General features: G+C 36.2%; 1 protein-coding gene across 1 annotated transcript in view; it reads right to left on the bottom strand.

Annotated features, from left to right (window-relative positions):
• Positions 1 to 319: 319 nt before the first annotated feature.
• tbc1d19 (TBC1 domain family, member 19) overlaps positions 320 to 18,249 on the bottom strand; it is a 57,235-nt gene continuing 39,305 nt past the window's right edge. The window contains exons 15-21 of the mRNA XM_006629650.3: positions 17,684 to 17,728; positions 17,471 to 17,503; positions 15,869 to 15,978; positions 15,427 to 15,518; positions 8,874 to 8,989; positions 4,779 to 4,849; positions 320 to 3,141 (exon numbers count right to left, since the gene is read on the bottom strand). Coding sequence (XP_006629713.1) covers positions 3,067 to 3,141; positions 4,779 to 4,849; positions 8,874 to 8,989; positions 15,427 to 15,518; positions 15,869 to 15,978; positions 17,471 to 17,503; positions 17,684 to 17,728 — 542 coding nt within the window. The 3' untranslated portion in view covers positions 320 to 3,066. The remainder of the gene's footprint in view (positions 3,142 to 4,778; positions 4,850 to 8,873; positions 8,990 to 15,426; positions 15,519 to 15,868; positions 15,979 to 17,470; positions 17,504 to 17,683; positions 17,729 to 18,249) is intronic.

Genomic DNA, 18,249 nt, shown 5'->3' with positions numbered 1-18,249 from the left:
GTCTGGATTTTTTCTAGAACAGCATAGTTAATAGATTAGTAGGGGTCCATATTATTGAGTTTTGATGATTTGCGAACAGGTAATATCTCACTAAAAATGTCTGGTGCAAGTCATGATATCTTTATGTATTTTAACATAATATGTAGTACATTTAGCAGAATTTCACTTTGCTGAATTCAAGCCTTACCGCACTTCCTTTGAAACAGAAAAGTCTTTATATTATTAAATAAAGAATTTTGAGTAAGAGACAATATTATGGAAAATAATGAATATATACTAGAAATAATTATGCAATTAAAAACTCAAAAACTAGAATATATTAAATACTATAACTTTATTAAGGAAGACAGCTGGGAGAAAAGCATGAATTTTATAACAGAGTTTCTTGCTTTGGATTATTAGCAATTTCTGTATTTAAATGATCTGCACAGAAATCATTGCTAATCATAGGTCATTTTCAGAGTAAGAAATATTAAAAGAGTGCTTATTTTAAAATAAAAAAACAAAACATATACAATTTCAAGTATGTATAAAATAATATAACAGACAAAACTGATAACACAATAGGACAAAAATTCACACATTAACACATTACTGTATAATGGTTTTACAAAGGATAGATAATCATCTGCACAAACCACACATTACAAACCTGTAGCCAGATTTTTTCAGATCTCAAAAACTATGCAAGTCTGGGCCTGGGTCTGGGTATTTGGATAGGAGATCTCTAAGGAAAATCAGGTTACTGTTATAGGTTGGTGGAACAGTGCCATTCTCGTTTCTGAACTGCATGTTTGTATGTCTGACACAATGATGTAAGCCTCTTGGCTTCCCTGCCAATTTGTTCTCAGTTGACTTATCTAGTTAAATAGAAGATTATAAATACAGAGGACCCTGTGCTATAGGAGGTGCCATCCTTTGGTTAAAATGTAAAACTCAGTGCTTGACTATTTAAAGAGGTCATTAAGGATCCCCTAGCACTATCCATCAAAATAAGGTTGTTAACTCCAGTGTCCTGGCTAAATTCCAATCTAGGCACACTCAATGTGGCCTTCCTAAATATCTCCCTTAATTCAAGCAATTAAGTATTTTTTCTTATTTGCTGTGTTGTCAGGCTGCTAGCACAGAATGGCTTCTATGTGTCATCATAGTAGGTGTTGCACAAGTTTGCCACCTGCTATATATAAGGTGCTTTGGGATTCAAAACGGTACACAAATGCAAGGATGTATTCTTAATTCTCATGAAATTAGTGTTATTTGTTTTTTCTTCTGACCAAAGAAGAGTTCTATGAACTACAGTATGATACAAAAAAAACAAAACAAATTAAATTATCCAGTTATACAATGTTTGGCATTCAAAGGTTAACAACACGATTAATAAAAAGTACAAAAAAATAGGTACCTTATAAAAGGTCTAAAAAAGAATCTTAGATGGGTTCCTTCAGGTACTGTATCAAGGAAGGAATTAAATAGTTCAAAAGGACTATATGCAAGAAGCTTGAGATTTCCCTTCCTTTGAAGTTAAGGCTTGACTTTATACCCAGCATTAAAACCAAAATTATTTGGGAATAATTTATTTGGGAAACCAAAATTAATGCTTTAGATCATGAAAACTCTTCATTCTTTGTAGAAGACCTACTATATAGGAATAGGACCTACTTTCCATTTTCAGGAATTTATGTTCCATCCAATGTAACAACTAAATATAGCACAAAATTATAAAAGCTGGAAGGCTCACATTTACTTTTCCTTGGTTTATCTTGTTTTTATTTAAGGGCTTTTCTGGCCTTATTCTTCTTTAGGGGCCTTTTTAATGACCAGCATTTTTCGTGCTACTGCATATTCTCCCAGAGATTGCTGAACCCACAATGTGATAGTGTTTTTGTGCTAGTTTTGTAGTTGGAACAATTTTCTCAATAATTGTACTGATGATTAATGAACAATGGAGTAGATTAGAAGAAAGAGTGGTCCTGCATACAGGTATGAAGAACTTGAAATCAACGGGCCTAGGGTACATAGGGTTCTGCATTACAGCTTAAGTGATTGATGGAATTGCACGTAATCAAGGCCCTGCTGCAGATTCCAAGGGTATCTGCCAGTTTAAAGTTCACCCCACACTTTCAATAAGACAAGAACAACAAACTTATGACAGACATTGCTCTTGGAAGGTAAATGTTTACTGTTAAAAGATTTTTAATATTTTATTGGCTCCAGCAAATGCTATAATATGTTTACTACTTTTTAAGTACTCTGAGCATTGATTATGCATTTCTTATATATTGTGTCTAAAAGAGTATTGCCAGACATAACCTCAAACACAGCTAATGAGTAGTAATAGACATTTTTATTATTACTACAACAACAGTTTTTAATTCTGTTTTAATGAGTTGACAAAGCTTCAACATTATTGGCATCTTACTAATAACTTACTTAGGTAAGCCTAAGTGTCTATTGATGTGTTTTTGATAAAGATTCAGGGAGCTCTAGAGATTGCAGATTTGAGTCTGGATTTGATCACCGGTCTTCTGTGACCAGGATTCCCCATACAGCAACACACAATTGGCTAAGCGGTGGGAGTAGGAAGCCAGGCCTCAGCAGACACGAGAATCTCTGTGACCCTCTGGGTACTTGCAAGGGTGCGGTGCCATCAGTGAGGTACATGTCTCCAATTAGCACTGACCCTCCTGAACAAGGCTGTGTAGATACGCATGCATTTACTCATTCTCTACCGTGTGTGTTTCTAGGGTCTGTAGTCGTGTTTCTGAACATGAAAATATTGTATTCACAAACCGCTAATCCAATTTGGGTGGGCTTAAAAAAAGAGATTTGGTACTTAATGTCATTCTGAATACATACTGTAGGTAGGATTAATGCAAAAGAAATATATATATATATATTTAGGCACTAAGCTTTTATTACAAAGTTAGATAAAAAGAATATACATTGGAAACATAACACACAGGAGAACATGCATATATTGACATATTCCATGCAGGATTTTCATAGTCCATGATCATTTGCATTGGCAAAGCAGTGGCTATATGGCACAAGATTCTTGAGAACTGCTCAGATGACAGTAGCAAAGAGGAAGATCTGAAGGAGAGGCATGACCTTTAGAGTTGAAAGGTCAGCAAGCACAGCCTGTGTTATGTAAAAAAATGCACAGCACTTAATTTTGCACATCCAGTAAAAACAAAGACATACATTCTATAACAGATCAAATTAAGACTTTCTCAAGGGTTTATGATTAGCAGTTTTCTTATTGCACTGCACATCTTAGACAGTCATGAGTTACACTATATACAGTATAAGCAACAATAATTTTCTCAAAATCCCAACATTTCATATTTATTAATATACAGTATCTGTCTTTGGGTGAGGAGAAGCCAAGTTTGTAATTGATCGCAACAAATCAAGGTTTGCTCTACAAGTTCTGTCAATAAGAAGGGTTGCAGTTATTAATCCTTCACATTTACAGTATCAAACAAATTTACATTATTCATGTGCCATGATGGCGGTCCAAATCCACAAAAATTGGTTTTGTTACTTTGTATGCATCCATGAAGCGGAAAGCCTACTATTTGTACTACAAAGCATAGATCTATCACAATTAAATGTTATCTGAAAACAAAATGCCTACAATTCTGGTAGAAAATCACAAAAGAATTGTGTTTTTGTATAAAGGAGAAAAAAGCACTGAGTAAAAAAGGCAGAACAAATCAAAATGTCTAAGACTGTTTCACAGCAGTGTACAGTATATCAAGAGCCTGATGTTTCTAAGTTCTATAATATCATTTAATCATAAAGTTCAGATGCATATATTTTCTGGGACTTAATCTCAGTGTGCTTAATACAATCATGCTGCAAATATACTGTACCCCTTCTTGGCCTTTTGGTTTAGATTAAATTTAGTGACCTATCATGCTTACAGAAAGAGTCTAATATTTCACCCTGCCCATGCTAAAAATAAAGGCATGTTATGATACCTTTTCCAGTGAACTTGATGGTACATGAGCAAGCAAATAATGTCTGACTGAAGCTTAAAACCTATTAAATGTGATGCCAATATGACACTATGGATTAACTAGTATCTAAAGTTAATGTTTCTGTTACTGTCCATTTTAAATGAGGGGGAACATCTCCAACATTTCAGTGTTAAAAACTTAATATCGTTTTGAGTTCTTTATACTAAAGAAAATGCTATGCATTTGGGTGGATTTGTGACAAGGGTACATCTGTTAAAAAATTAACAATGAGAACGATAATTTCCAAAACTATGGTGACTATATTTTATGACACAATTTTAAATCACATAAAAGATTTTTTATAAATCAAACAAAATTTTCTTTCAACTTAAACTTTAACTAAAAAAATACGAAACTACAACTTTTCATTTGTAAAACCTCCTACAGTATATTGCTTTGTAGTACTAATAAGGCAGAAACATTTAAAAAATATGCAAAATTTGAAATTTGTACGAATAGCCAATCAATTGATCTTTCTCTCGTGTTACTCTTGCTGGAGGAAAATTAAATATTAGATCTAAATTATTTTAAGAATGTGACTAGAATCGTAAAGCTATGTTTTCTGTTTCTTCCATGAAATATAATTTTCTTAAGTAAAATCAATAATATTTTCTGCAGTTTTAATCCTGTGATTTAAGGATTTCAAATGGAAACCTTGAATTTTAAGACATCTGCATATGAAGATTGAATTACTTGGGTTGGCAAGGAGGGAGGTACTATTTCAATCTGTACTTGAGTGTAACAAATACGTACTTCAGCTGCAGCCAGTGATGTCACCTCCATCAGATTCTCTGCGCGGAAAGCAAACACAGCAGCTGCCAGTACTGAAAAATATCATACACAGCATTAAACTGCTGCCTTACTAATCTCCAGTAAATAACAATTTATACTTGTATAACTTATAATAAACATGTGATGCATTAAAGTGATGCATATTTATATATACTAAGACATCTTGACAAAATGCAAAGTTCTGACTTACTCATTTTCATTATTCTTCCAGCAGCTTGACAAAAATACAAATGTTTCTCCTAGATTTGCAGATATATACATAAAAGCCTCTACCTAGAGCTCAGTAGGAGCTTTATTTCCTGGGAGACTGCTGGTTCAAAACCAGATCAATTCAGTTCAAACAGTTCACTTCACAGACTGCAGTCAGCAGCACAGTGGCACCTGTAAATGGACAGGGTGCCATTGGGATTAAGTACGGAAGAGTACAAGGTGATATTTTTCGAGTTTTGTCCCTCCTCCATCTGGCTCTGCAGCTCTGCCATTCTCACTGCAGTTAGCAGGTGGCAGGGAATGACAATCACCCTAACATGACACTGTGTTAATGTGTCTTTTTCTCCTTGAAGGTCAGTTCAGTTTGAAACACTTAACTTTTTTATTATTATTATTCGTTAGGATATTATGAGCACTTAAAAAAAACAAAATCAAAACAGGTTACTGGTGAAATAATAAAATTGTACTGAAATGAACAGTCTTGCTTTTCTTTAATTACAGTACAAAAACCTGATCAACTAGGTTGCATAATTTACATATCTTAAGTAATCAGGGTTTCCCTCTTTCCACAAATCATACAATTTATATGGTAAAAACCATCAGAGCTAGAAGTGACATAATCTGGCAAATTTAAACACTGTGAAGGACTGTAGTAACTGGTACCTACACTGCAACCTGCTATGGTAAATTCAAGCATAATTTTAAAGACTGCATGCCTTGTGAAGGTATGCTGTCTTTATATGCAGGTACTCTGAAGTATGCATTGATTTCTGTATGTTAAGTGCACAATAATGTTAATGTACAAACTGCATGTGATGTGATTGGAATGCAATATCCTTGATAATGACAAAACATGTTTAAAAGGAGCAAAAGCTTTGCAATTCACCACAGTGACAACATATTTTTAGTTATTTCATTATATATACTGTATAACATTGTATACAGTGTTTAAATTCTACACACCCCTTTCAAAATTTCCACCTTTTGTTGTCTTATACCAAGGAATTAAAATGCATCCTACCACACAACTAGATTGTTTTTTAATTCTTAAAATTAAAAAAAAACTGAAATACATTGATTGGATAAGTGCCGAACCCCCTTGTAAAGGCAACCCTAAATTAGGGTAGTGTAGCCAATCGCCATCAAAATCATACAACAGTTAAACCATAGAGATTCACATGATTGCAAAGTAAATTAAGAAGTTCCTGCTTGTTCTCTCTGCTGGGGAATGCATTTCAAAGAAAACATTAAACCATGAGTTCCAGTGAGCTTAAAAAACACTCTGGAGTTGTGGAATGGCAAAGATCTGAGGTATAAAAATTTCAAAGTCCTTGAATATCCCTTGGAGCATGGTCAAAACAATTTATTAACAATTTATTAATGTCAGGGAACCAATACGTGGAATAGGAGGATCCTTATGCGTGACCGGAATCCCACAGGACACAGAGTAGCAAAGGGACAATCCAAAAGACAAAATCCAAAGGCTGGGTCGATAAGGGAGGCAGAGGGTCCGGTAACGAGAGATATTCAAAACAATTCAAAGGCAAAATCCAGAAGGCGAGGTCAAGAGGCGGAAGCAGAAGATTCGTAACGGGAGATCAGTCAAAAGGTTAGGAAACGCGCACTGGAGAATACTAAGGTAGGCTTCTCAATAGTGAGCGTGGGAAGGTGTGCGAAGGGGGTTTAAATACTGAAAGGAAAGGGGTGTGATTGGATGATTGGTTAGGGAGTGAGAATTTGAGGAATCTGATGCATGTGAGAATGTGCTGGGTTCAATCAGGGATGAGATTGGGAAGCAGAGGTTCCGGGAATGTAACGTCATTTGCGAGGGAGAGTGTGGGGCGTGACAATTAAGACTTGGAAGGTATTGCACCACCAACACCCAGCCTAGACCAGACTGCCACTTAATCCATATACAGTCGCAACCCTAAGATAATAACCATTAGAGTCAGAATGCTATTTGGGCCCAAAATATATACAGTATATAAATGCAAGAATAGTGATTTTCATGTGAAGAAAACCATGTTCTTCTGCAATAGTCAAAAAGGTGATTTTGTCTCATCTTTAATTTAACAAGAATGCCAGGCCATTCAGCCTTTGTCATTGTCATTCGCGATTATACATTTTCAACAAAATTATCAACAAAATTAACACTGCTTCAAAATGGAAGACTGATCAGAGAGGCTATGAAGATGGCAACGGCAACTTAGAAAGAGCTACAGGCTTCTGCGGCTAAGACTTCTCAAAGTGCGCATGTGACAACAACATCCCAAGCACTCCAAAGATTTGGCCTGTACGCCTGGATGTGTTTACTGAACAAAAACAGAAATGAAGCATTTAAGCGATACTGCAAACATGTGGCAAAATATTTTATATTTTGACCTGAAGAAGGCTCCACAACCGAAACGTTGTGTTTTCTTTCTTCTCTTTTCAGCATGGAATTAACCTATTACTTGTTCCTTTGCAGCCTACGCATGTTGACGCAGCTACCCACCTAAAATATTTTATGGTCTGATAAAAGTTAAATGGAACTTTTTGGCCTAAATGCAAAGCATTACGCTTGGCCCATACACTAAACAGCACAACATTTAAAGAACACCATCACTACTATGAATCACGGTGGTGTCAGTATTATGTAACAGGGATGATTTTCATCAGCAGGAACTGCGGGGCACTTGTCAGAATAGAAGGAAAAATGAATGGAGCAAAGTACACAAAAGTCACTTAGGAAAACCTGCTGCCCTCTGCAAGAAAGCTGAAACTGAGGTGGAAGTTCACCTTTCAGGATGACAACAACCGGAAAGCACACAGCCAAACCTACACTGGAGTTGCAAAGAAACAAAAAGGTAAATGTCCTTGAGTGAAACTGAGTGAAAATTTCAATCCAATTTGAAAATGTGTGGCTTAATGTAAAAGATTGTTGTCAGTCATCTCTCCCCAAGAAACATGACAGAAGTTGAGCAGTTTTGTAAAGTGGTTCAATTTTGTCAAATCTCGAAGTACAATGTTCTTATTCTAACAGTACATGTTGATATCCTAACAGATTCACAGCTGTAACTGCTGCAAAAGGTGGTTCCCCCAAGTATTAACTCAGGAAGGTTAGGACTTATCCAATTATGATATCTCACTATTGTATTTTTAACATATAACTTTTCCCCAATAAAAAACAGTTTCCCTTTTAAAAATCTGATTTAAATGCATCAAACTCCAAGGCTCTGACACAACAAAATGTGAAAAAGGTCAATGGGGTGTAGATTTTCTACAGGCACTGCATATTAACTATTCTTAGTTAGGCATGTTTAAGAAAGACAGATGCATGAAACCTGTCATCAGTGCAAGCAAACCCAACATTCCTCTGTGTAGCATACGCAGTATCATCCAAGTGTGCACCCACTGAAGGAAGTACAGTACATATGTCTGTTACAATACAATGCAGAAGGGGGTTCATAGTATACACAGTATAATTAGGGGAGACAAAATATGGGTTTATCAAGTGACACCGCCCAACCCTAACTTGGCACACAGTGTTTTTCTTCTCTTTGGCCCCTTAAAGAAGCACCTGCCCAGCAGACAATTTATAACTGACAGCAAAGCAGCAGACACATCCAGAGTTTTACTTTGCCAAATTTGGTGTGTCAGCGTGATACACATTGCTGAAAAGGTCTGGAAACCCTAGAGAAGTGATTTATACCATATTAGACTTGGTTATGGCAGTGCATATACAGTACCAAGCTCTTTTTACTTCATTAATTGAAACACCATCACATTTACCCATCAACTGTAGAATTCTCAAAACTAATACATTACTAGTTATTAATTAATATAAATTAATAATTGTCAAACTACCTGCAAGAATTTCTAGTGAGTTATATCCAAGAATTCTGTCCCACAGGAGCAAAAGCTGATCAGTAGCCAGATATCCTGAAAATGCCCGTACCATCCATTTAAAAGCAATGCGCAACCTGCAAAAGATAATTAATTCAGAACCAGTGAGAAACCAGTCTATAGCCTATATTTGTTACCAGAGTTCAATCCTGAACCCATAGGCTAATTACAGGGAGCACTCCATACATTATCTGATTTTGTTTCAGTGCAATATTTAAACCTAAATCAATTGTTTACAGATCTGAGACACATTAATAATCATCATCATCATCATCATCATCATCATCCATTATTTCAGAGGGAGACAACTACTCTGGTCCTTGAATGACAGGTTCCAGTGTATTTTAGAGGCACCAGTATAAGTTCAGCAGAATGGTCTTTTAATCCACTTTATTTGTTCAATGAAATCATTAAGATCTAGGATGGAATGACAACCAGAAAGAAATGCAACAAGTGACAGGCAGAATAGATTTCATTGCAGAACTGGTTAAACACACACAAATACCTGCTGATAACAGACTAAAAGATGTGTCGTGCTATTTTTAAAGTTTGCATCAATAAAAACATGTAGTTCTTATAGAGCTGAATAAAATGTTTCACACACATAAAGGTGTTTAGCTCAATTGACAATACAATCCAGAAGAGCAAGGAAGCAAGAGCCCTTTAGCCTTCAGTCCAACCATGCTTGTGGTTGGACTGAAGGCTAAAGGGGATGACTGGATCAAGTAAAATTGTGTCTTAAGCTAACTTTTGTCTTATCACATCTTACATCGCACATCAGAGTATGCGCATAAATTAATTTGCACATTATGACCACTAGATGGCGATATAATACTTTAAACCCATCTAAAAAGACAGCCAAATGACAACGTTTAAAGATGCTTTAGAGAAAGTGTAGAAAAATTGGATCTACATACATCATATATACATAAACCATTAGAGAAAAAATTATACAGCCACCAAAGATTGCCCATGTTTAACCATGTTAAGAAAAAAATCTGTAGTATTTTTTAAAGTATAATGTCTACAGTTAAATACTATATCAGTAAATCAAAAACCAACAGAAATAACTTTTAAATAAAATCTTAAGTGAATGTTTTTTCTTTCTTTAGTTAAGCCTACAACACATGTCATGTTTACATTTGAGTACTGGGTTAGCTGAGTGTGTCTTTTTTTAATTCTTACAAATATATACAGTAAAGGAGTTTTCTTCTATCTGATGTTTACGTGGCTGCTGTGCTTTCTGACTTGCATCACAAAAAAAAGAATATAGACTGACTGAAAGCATCCAGTACATGTATGTGTTCACTCTACATCTCTCCAGCAATGTAGTGAGATCCATAGTGGGAAAACCTTTTTCTAAAAAGCTAATTAGCTGTTCTCAATCCTGTGCAAGGGCTGAGAGACAGTCACTGCTCAATAATCACAAAGCTCTTTATGGAGGAATGACATTATTAAATTTTTCTGGCCATTATTAATAAGACTGTTAGAAGTTAACTGGGATTTACAGTGCCATGCGAAAGTATTCGGCCCCCTTGAACTTTTCAACCTTTTGCCACATTTCAGGCTTCAAACATAAAGATATAAATTTTTTATTTTATGTGAAGAATCACCAACAAGTGGGACACAATTGTGAAGTGGAACGAAATCTATTGGATTTTTGAAACTTTTTTAACTAATAAAAAAATGAAGAGTGGGGCGTGCAAAATTATTCGGCCCCCTTGCGTTAATACTTTGTAGAGCCACCTTTTGCTGCGATTACTGCTGCAAGTCGCTTGGGGTATCTCTATATCAGTTTTGCACATCGAGAGACTGAAATTCTTGCCCATTCTTCCTTGCAAAACAGCTCGAGCTCAGTGAGGTTGGATGGAGAGCGTTTGAGAACAGCAGTTTTCAGCTCTTTCCACAGATTCTCGATTGGATTCAGGTCTGGACTTTGACTTGGCCATTCAAACACCTGGATACGTTTATTTGTGAACCATTCCTTTGTAGATTTTGCTGTATGTTTGGGATCATTGTCTTGTTGGAAGATAAATCTCCGTCCCAGTTTCAGGTCTTTTGCAGACTCCAACAGGTTTTCATCCAGAATGGTCCTGTATTTGGCTGCATCCATCTTCCCCTCAATTTTAACCATCTTCCCTGTCCCTGCTGAAGAAAAGCAGGCCCAAACCATGATGCTGCCACCACCATGTTTGACAGTGGGGATGGTGTGTTGAGGGTGATGAGCTGTGTTGCTTTTACGCCAAACATATCGTTTTGCATTGTGGCCAAAAAGTTCGATTTTGGTTTCATCTGACCAGAGCACCTTCTTCCACATGTTTGGGGTGTCTCCCAGGTGGCTTGTGGCAAACTTTAGACGAGACTTTTTATGGATATCTTTGAGAAATAGCTTTCTTCTTGCCACTCTTCCATAAAGGCCAGATTTGTGCAGTGTAAGACTGATTGTTGTCCTATGGACAGACTCTCCCACCTCAGCTGTAGTTCTCTGCAGTTCATCCAGAGTGATCATGGGCCTCTTGGCTGCATCTCTGATCAGTCTTCTCCTTGTCTGAGCTGAAAGTTTAGAGGGACGGCCAGGTCTTGGTAGATTTGCAGTGGTCTGATACTCCTTCCATTTCAAGATGATCGCTTGCACAGTGCTCCTTGGGATGTTTGAAGCTTGGGAAATCTTTTTGTATCCAAATCCGGCTTTAAACTTCTCCACAACAGTATTACGGACCTGCCTGGTGTGTTCCTTGGTCTTCATGATGCTCTCTGCGCTTTCAACAGAACCTTGAGACTATCACAGAGCAGGTGCATTTATACAGAGACTTGATTACACACAGGTGGATTCTATTTATCACCATCAGTCATTTAGGACAACATTGGATCATTCAGAGATCCTCACTGAACTTCTGGAGTGAGTTTGCTGCACTGAAAGTAAAGGGGCTGAATAATTTTGCACGCCCCACTTTTCATTTTTTTATTAGTTAAAAAAGTTTCAAAAATCCAATAGATTTCGTTCCACTTCAAAATTGTGTCCCACTTGTTGGTGATTCTTCACATAAAATAAAAAAATTATATCTTTATGTTTGAAGCCTGAAATGTGGCAAAAGGTTGAAAAGTTCAAGGGGGCCGAATACATTCGCAACGCACTGTATACCCTAATACAGGATACAGGAATGACAGGTAGACCCATCCATTTTTCTGTCATGTCATTACTTTTGAATAACAGTATTAGTACTTAACCTATTCATCCATCCATATTCTAACACACTTAATCCAGTATAGGATTGTAGGGGGTATCTGAGCCTATCCCAGTAAGCAATGGCCGCAAGGCAGGGTACACCCTGGACAGGATGCTAATCCATCACAGGTAATTTTTACAGAAGCAAATTAACGTACCAGCATATCTTTGGACTGTAAGTGAAAACTGGAGCACCCAGAGGAAGCTAACATGAACATGAGCAGAACATGCAAATTCCACAAATATAGTATCCCAGGAATTCAACCAAGGGCCACAGAGCTATAAGACAGCAATGCTAACCACTGCACTACCATGCTGCCCTACTTAACTTATGAGGACAATCAATTGGCATATGTCTATCAGAAAGAAGTTTGTTTAATTTTTATAGAGTCTGATTCTTTAACATAATTTACTTCTACAGAAAGATTACATTAATCAGTTAACATACTGTACAACATGCAGTACTCAGAAAACACCCCATTTCTCTTTGCAAGACCTTCTGAAAACCAGTGTCTCTCTTGGCAGTTCTTGCGTTTGTGATCATTTGTTTTTTCACAATCAACATTAACAAGCCAAAGTACAACACACAACAGAACGGATGCACACCTTGCTGCAGTACACAAACAACAGATGCACACAGAACAGATGCACACCTTGCTGCAGTCCAAAATGTCTCAACTGATCAGTAGCTGAAGCCAAACATCAACAGATTAACAAAACTGAGCTTTTGTCTGGCAAATACAAATAATTATCTGGCATGCAGAAGTTTTTGCTTAAGAAATCTGAATCTCAATGAAACTTTTTTGGAAACACCTTCAGTGATATTTTTGTTCCACCTGGAGAATTTGAAGACTGATACTGGCCTTAAGGTGAGTTTGAATCCTCTGGTCTAGATCATCAATATAAAATAGGAAAAGCAGTGATCCTAAAACAGAGCACTATGGTACTCCACTAATTTCATATTTCCGATGCTTTATTTCCTGTCTGATACAAATTCTTAATCCAAGTACATGCATTACCTTGTATGCCTCCTGCCTGCAGTTTGAAAATTAATATTTTATTATGAAAATCATTAAAAGCTAATATCATAAGCTCTATTTGTATCCATTGCTGCTGTTGTTTGTTAAACAAAATTCAAAAAAGGTACTTTTATCATTGGCTACATTTTCTTAATTCATGCTGAATACTCCTTCAAATATTTATTGGTTTATAATTACTTGGTGGAGTTTTGTCACCCTTTTAATGGATGGGTTCTAAAATAATACCCCTGAGTGTCAAGAGACTGACAGATTTGTCAAATGAATAACAGCTCTTGTATCCTTAACCACAGATGTAGAATAGAATCAGACCCTATAGATTTCTTGTAGGAGCATCTAGCACCTGGAACACTTTAGCTTCTCCTACCTTAATATTATTTAAAATGAGAGTTTGCTGTTCTTCTTTCTAAGACAATGAAATATTTTGCCTGTTCCTGCCTTGCTGTTAATGCCCAAGTAAAATATTATTTCAATAATTTAATTTAGTCAGTACCATTGCATCACCTAAAAAGTTCCTCCATTATCTCGAATATACTTGTATTTATTATACAGTGCCCTGAGAAAGTATTCAGATCCTTTAAAATGTTTCAAACGTTGCCGTATTATAAATCATACTTACACATCCTTTTCCAATCAGTATTTGTTTTGCAAACTTATATGCTCAAACAGAAAATTTGTCAAGACAAAATTAGTTATTTTGCAGCAGGTATCTTACAGATATTTGAATTATTTTAGAAAATTCAGATTTCCCATACTGTGGCTCAGGCTAAAACTCTTAATTCTGTAGTAAGAATCTAGAACACACTGCCTGTGTATAGTACAGTATATCTGTATATAATGTTCCATAGAGTTGTGTAAGTTATTGTTACTGAATACTTATTTGTTGTGTCTAATAATGTTTTGGCTTCATTATTACTCTAACCTCACCAGTGTGCCAGAGAATGCAAGAAACACATTTTATGTTATTCTTGGTGATTTCCTGCCTGGCATTTCAGTACAATATAGTTGAAGGTAGGATTCCTGAGGATTCCCCTGAAATTAATGTCCTGGATGGCATCATCTTCCAGAACATGCCCGTTTTATTCAGATTTAAAAACATTTTGGCATGTGGCCATGTTTTTGAAGCTGATAATAATTACTAATAATTGCTTACACTTATATAGCGCCTTTCTGGACACTCCACTCAAAGTGCTTTACAGGAATTGGGGCTTCCCTTCCACCACCATGAATGTGCAGCATCCACCTACTGTAGATGATGTGATGGCAGCCAGTGTGCCAGAACGTTCACCACACATCAGCTATTAGTGGGGAGGAGAACAGAGTAATGAAGCCAATTCATACAAGGGGATTATTAGGAGGCCATGATTAGTATGGGCCAATGGGAAATTTGGCCAGGACGCCAGGGTTACACCCTTACTCTTTTCGAGATCACAGAGAGTCAGGACCTCGGTTTTCCATCTCATCCGAAGAGCCTTTTTACAGTATAGTGTAGTACAGAATAGTGTTCCTATCCCTATACTGGGGCATTAGAACCTACATAGACTGCAGGGTGAGCACCCCCTGCTGGCCCCACTAACATCTCTTCCAGCAGCAACCTTAGTTTTTCCCAGGAGGTCTGACATCCAGGTACTGACCAGGCTCACATCTGCTTAGCTTCAAGGGGTTGCCAGTTGTGAGATGCAGGGTGATATGGCTGCTGATTCCCTGGTTTCTTTCAAGAAACAGCTAGGTGAGATCCCTGGATAAATGAGCTACTTTAAAATAGGCAAAATGGGGGAATGGCCTCCTCTCACTTGTAACTTTTCTCATGGACTAGTCACCCTCTTCAACAACTTTCAAAAATGTACCCACATAATTTTTTCTTGCCTTATCATCTATGCTTGCAGCCTCCCCTTGCATTAACACATTTCTTAGATATATCTGTTCTTTCTTGTTGTGAAATTTAAATGTAAAAAAATCTATATTTTTATAAAACAAATAAGAGTAAATGTGATGTCACTAAAAACTGAAGCATGGAACTGTGAATTCACACTATGTGGGGACATGTTATGCTTATACTTGTTGTTGTTGTTGCATGAAATAGCACCTCTTTCTTAAAAACATCAGCAAAAAATACTTTTTGACATTTTTTTGTTATTGCTCTTTTGTGATGCATTTACACATTTGACTCAGTCATTTTAAGTAAAGAAATTGTCTGGACTGCAGACAATCAGAAGTGTGATAAAAACAAAGGATAGACGAGAACACTTACGGCTGTGCTCCAATTTCACGCAGGTGATAGAAAAGCTGTGGGAGATGTGTCTGGAGAAGGGTTTCAAACTGCAGGCACAACGACACAATACCCTGCAAGTACAAATTCTCAGGTATTCTTAACATTTATTCTACTTCCAAAATGTTATCACTATCTCTACAGTTTTGCTTCACCTGCAAAATACTTGTACCTTTATATACATACTGTAATAGAAAAGTAGCAAATATGGTGATGACTGGTTAATCTTGTATGTAAAAAAATAACTGCTTCATATAATATTATTAAAATAATGCTTATCACCAAAAATATGTAAATATGTGCAATGTGTATTTGCAAAGAAAAAAAACTGCATATTACTACATACATGTAACAAACCATTTTGTTTCTACTACAAAAAAGGCAAATTCCTATCACCCAGTATGCTTTAGTACCATTAACTTACCGAAGAAGACGAGGAAATAGAATGAAGCCTGAAGAAATAGCGCACATACATCTCTCGGAAAATACTGTAAAGCTTGGAAGGCTCATTGTAAAGAAAACAGAGCGGGGCAACTGAAAGAAAAATCAAGTCAAATACTGCAAATGAAACTCCAAAATAAAATATCTCCCGAACCCTAAACAGTACATATTCTGTATATATAAACACTTGTGCTCCCTTCGCAGAATAAAATGAGTACCCCTGAAAACAACTGCCCATTATCTATGCTGACTTCCATGTAAAGGATATAATATAAATGAAGGCTGTGTGCATAAACCTAGACTATAATCTACAATCAGAGTAGCAATGGCTACAGTAATATTTCACCTTTTACCAGAGGCTACACTGTTGTCTACTTTTGATGTTGCCAAAGTCAGAGTATTTGCATGAGCTCTCATCGTATATGTGTATAATATCACCACCCAGTTTAATTACAAATGCATTAACACCTGCCAAGCAACACCCCTGATGCCTATCAAGCAGCATGCTATTTGTTAAAAGAGCATCGATACAGCCAAGAACAAAAAGATGCTCAGAAGGGATTGTCAGATGTTGCAGTAACAGCAGGCAGCAGACAAGATGCAGAATGTGAGATGCTTCACAAATTTAGCTAGGTGTAGGTAGTAATTTTCCTGGGCTTCTAAATGTGTCACTATATTGGGAAGAGGACAAGAGTCTTTTTGGTTCAGGCAGTGATCTTCCCAACATGTTGTAGATGAGAATGGTCAATCATGGTGTCTTTGTGGTGGTTTGTGCTGGCATTTAGATATGGTTGTATAAAGTCTGCAGGTTACATCACTATTCAGCAGACCCACATCCTATTCCTCTTTCAACAACATTGTACAGTCCATCCTACACCCATATAAATTTATTAAAACTGTGCCATCAGCCACATAGCCAACACAGTGTAAAAAAGGAAAAACTTCCATCATGGTTTACATAGAATTGTGATATAAACTGTTCACAATACAGAAATAAGGCATTAAAAAACTGCAAGCATTATGCAATGCACATTTTAAAGCAGCAGCACACTGTATTAGTACAATAAGTATCACTCCAGGCTTAATTGTAATAAAATAAAATGTAATGTCAATGTTTCATGGATGCGTATTGGATTCTGTCAAGATGGTGTATACAAAATGTAATATGAATTTAGCTTCAGAACTGTTCTTGATCAATGTTTTGACAACCACATCAAAATAAGCAGGGCCAGGTCAATGGCAACTGAATAAAAAAAATAGCTAGACAAAACTTCAATTGCAATAAAATTGATCCTAAATTAAAAAAATAAATGAGAAATGGGTTTTAAATAATAAGGAAAGAAAGTAGCATTCATTCTGAACAACAAAATACCCTTGAATAGAGTTCTGATACCCATACACATTGCAGTACTATGTACAGTACATCTTTGTACCTAAAACTCTGTTATTGAGCTCACTAACAGAGCTTTAACCTCTGCCCTCTGATAGTAAAAAACTGATATGTTGTCTTTTTTTGCATCATTGTGCATACTTGTTGATTTATTTTATCTTTTTAATAAAATTGATTACAGCACACAACACTTACCATACATGGAAAATCCATGAAATGGAATGACACCTATGGGTAAAAAAACATATATGAATAGGCAAGATGCCAGGCAAATTTATAAAAATATATTCTAGACCAGATACTTAGCAATGTAGCTAAGTGTTATTTTTTGTAATAATATCCCTGTACCTCATTCACCTGCTATAGTATATTATAAATCACAAGAGGTAGCTTTAACACCATTCTTACCATTTGGAGGGTAAACTACAGCATATTCTTCTACACCCAGCCTCCCTATGAATAAAAAAAGACTTTGCAGTAAATGTATTTCTTTGCAGAAAAGTTTTATTTTTTACCACATTTTAAGTAGTTAGAAAAAGATGCCATGTTAAATGATGAATTTAAAGGCAAATTAAAATTTTCTACTAAGAGCAATGTAACATTTGATGCATATTATACTGTACATGGATTAAACAAAGAGAAGCTTAAGAATTATTTTTTCTTATATAATCTTGCATTTCATTTAATTATTTCCAGTATCATCCCCTGAAAATCCAATCTACAATAAAAACATTTTTTTAAGTAAAATAATAAACATTTAGGTGACTATTCACAATCCTTCATTCAGAGAATTTTCTTGTGGTTTCTAATCCATGCCATTCCAACTGCTGACTGAAGCCCGGAGTGGAAATGGCCAAGCAGATATGGGATTGGACAGGGTAAAGCTGTATGATGTTGTCAATCATCAGTGAACCATGATTAGGTGAGAGAGGCTCCACAAATTCAGTGTCCAATCTGTGTATGGTGCAACAGAT

The sequence above is a fragment of the Lepisosteus oculatus genome, chromosome 1, assembly GCF_040954835.1.
Source record: "Lepisosteus oculatus isolate fLepOcu1 chromosome 1, fLepOcu1.hap2, whole genome shotgun sequence".
In the NCBI taxonomy this organism is placed as follows: domain Eukaryota; kingdom Metazoa; phylum Chordata; class Actinopteri; order Semionotiformes; family Lepisosteidae; genus Lepisosteus; species Lepisosteus oculatus.
The sequence above is the reverse complement of the archived record's forward strand: the minus strand, read 5'-3'. Positions and strand labels throughout refer to the sequence as shown.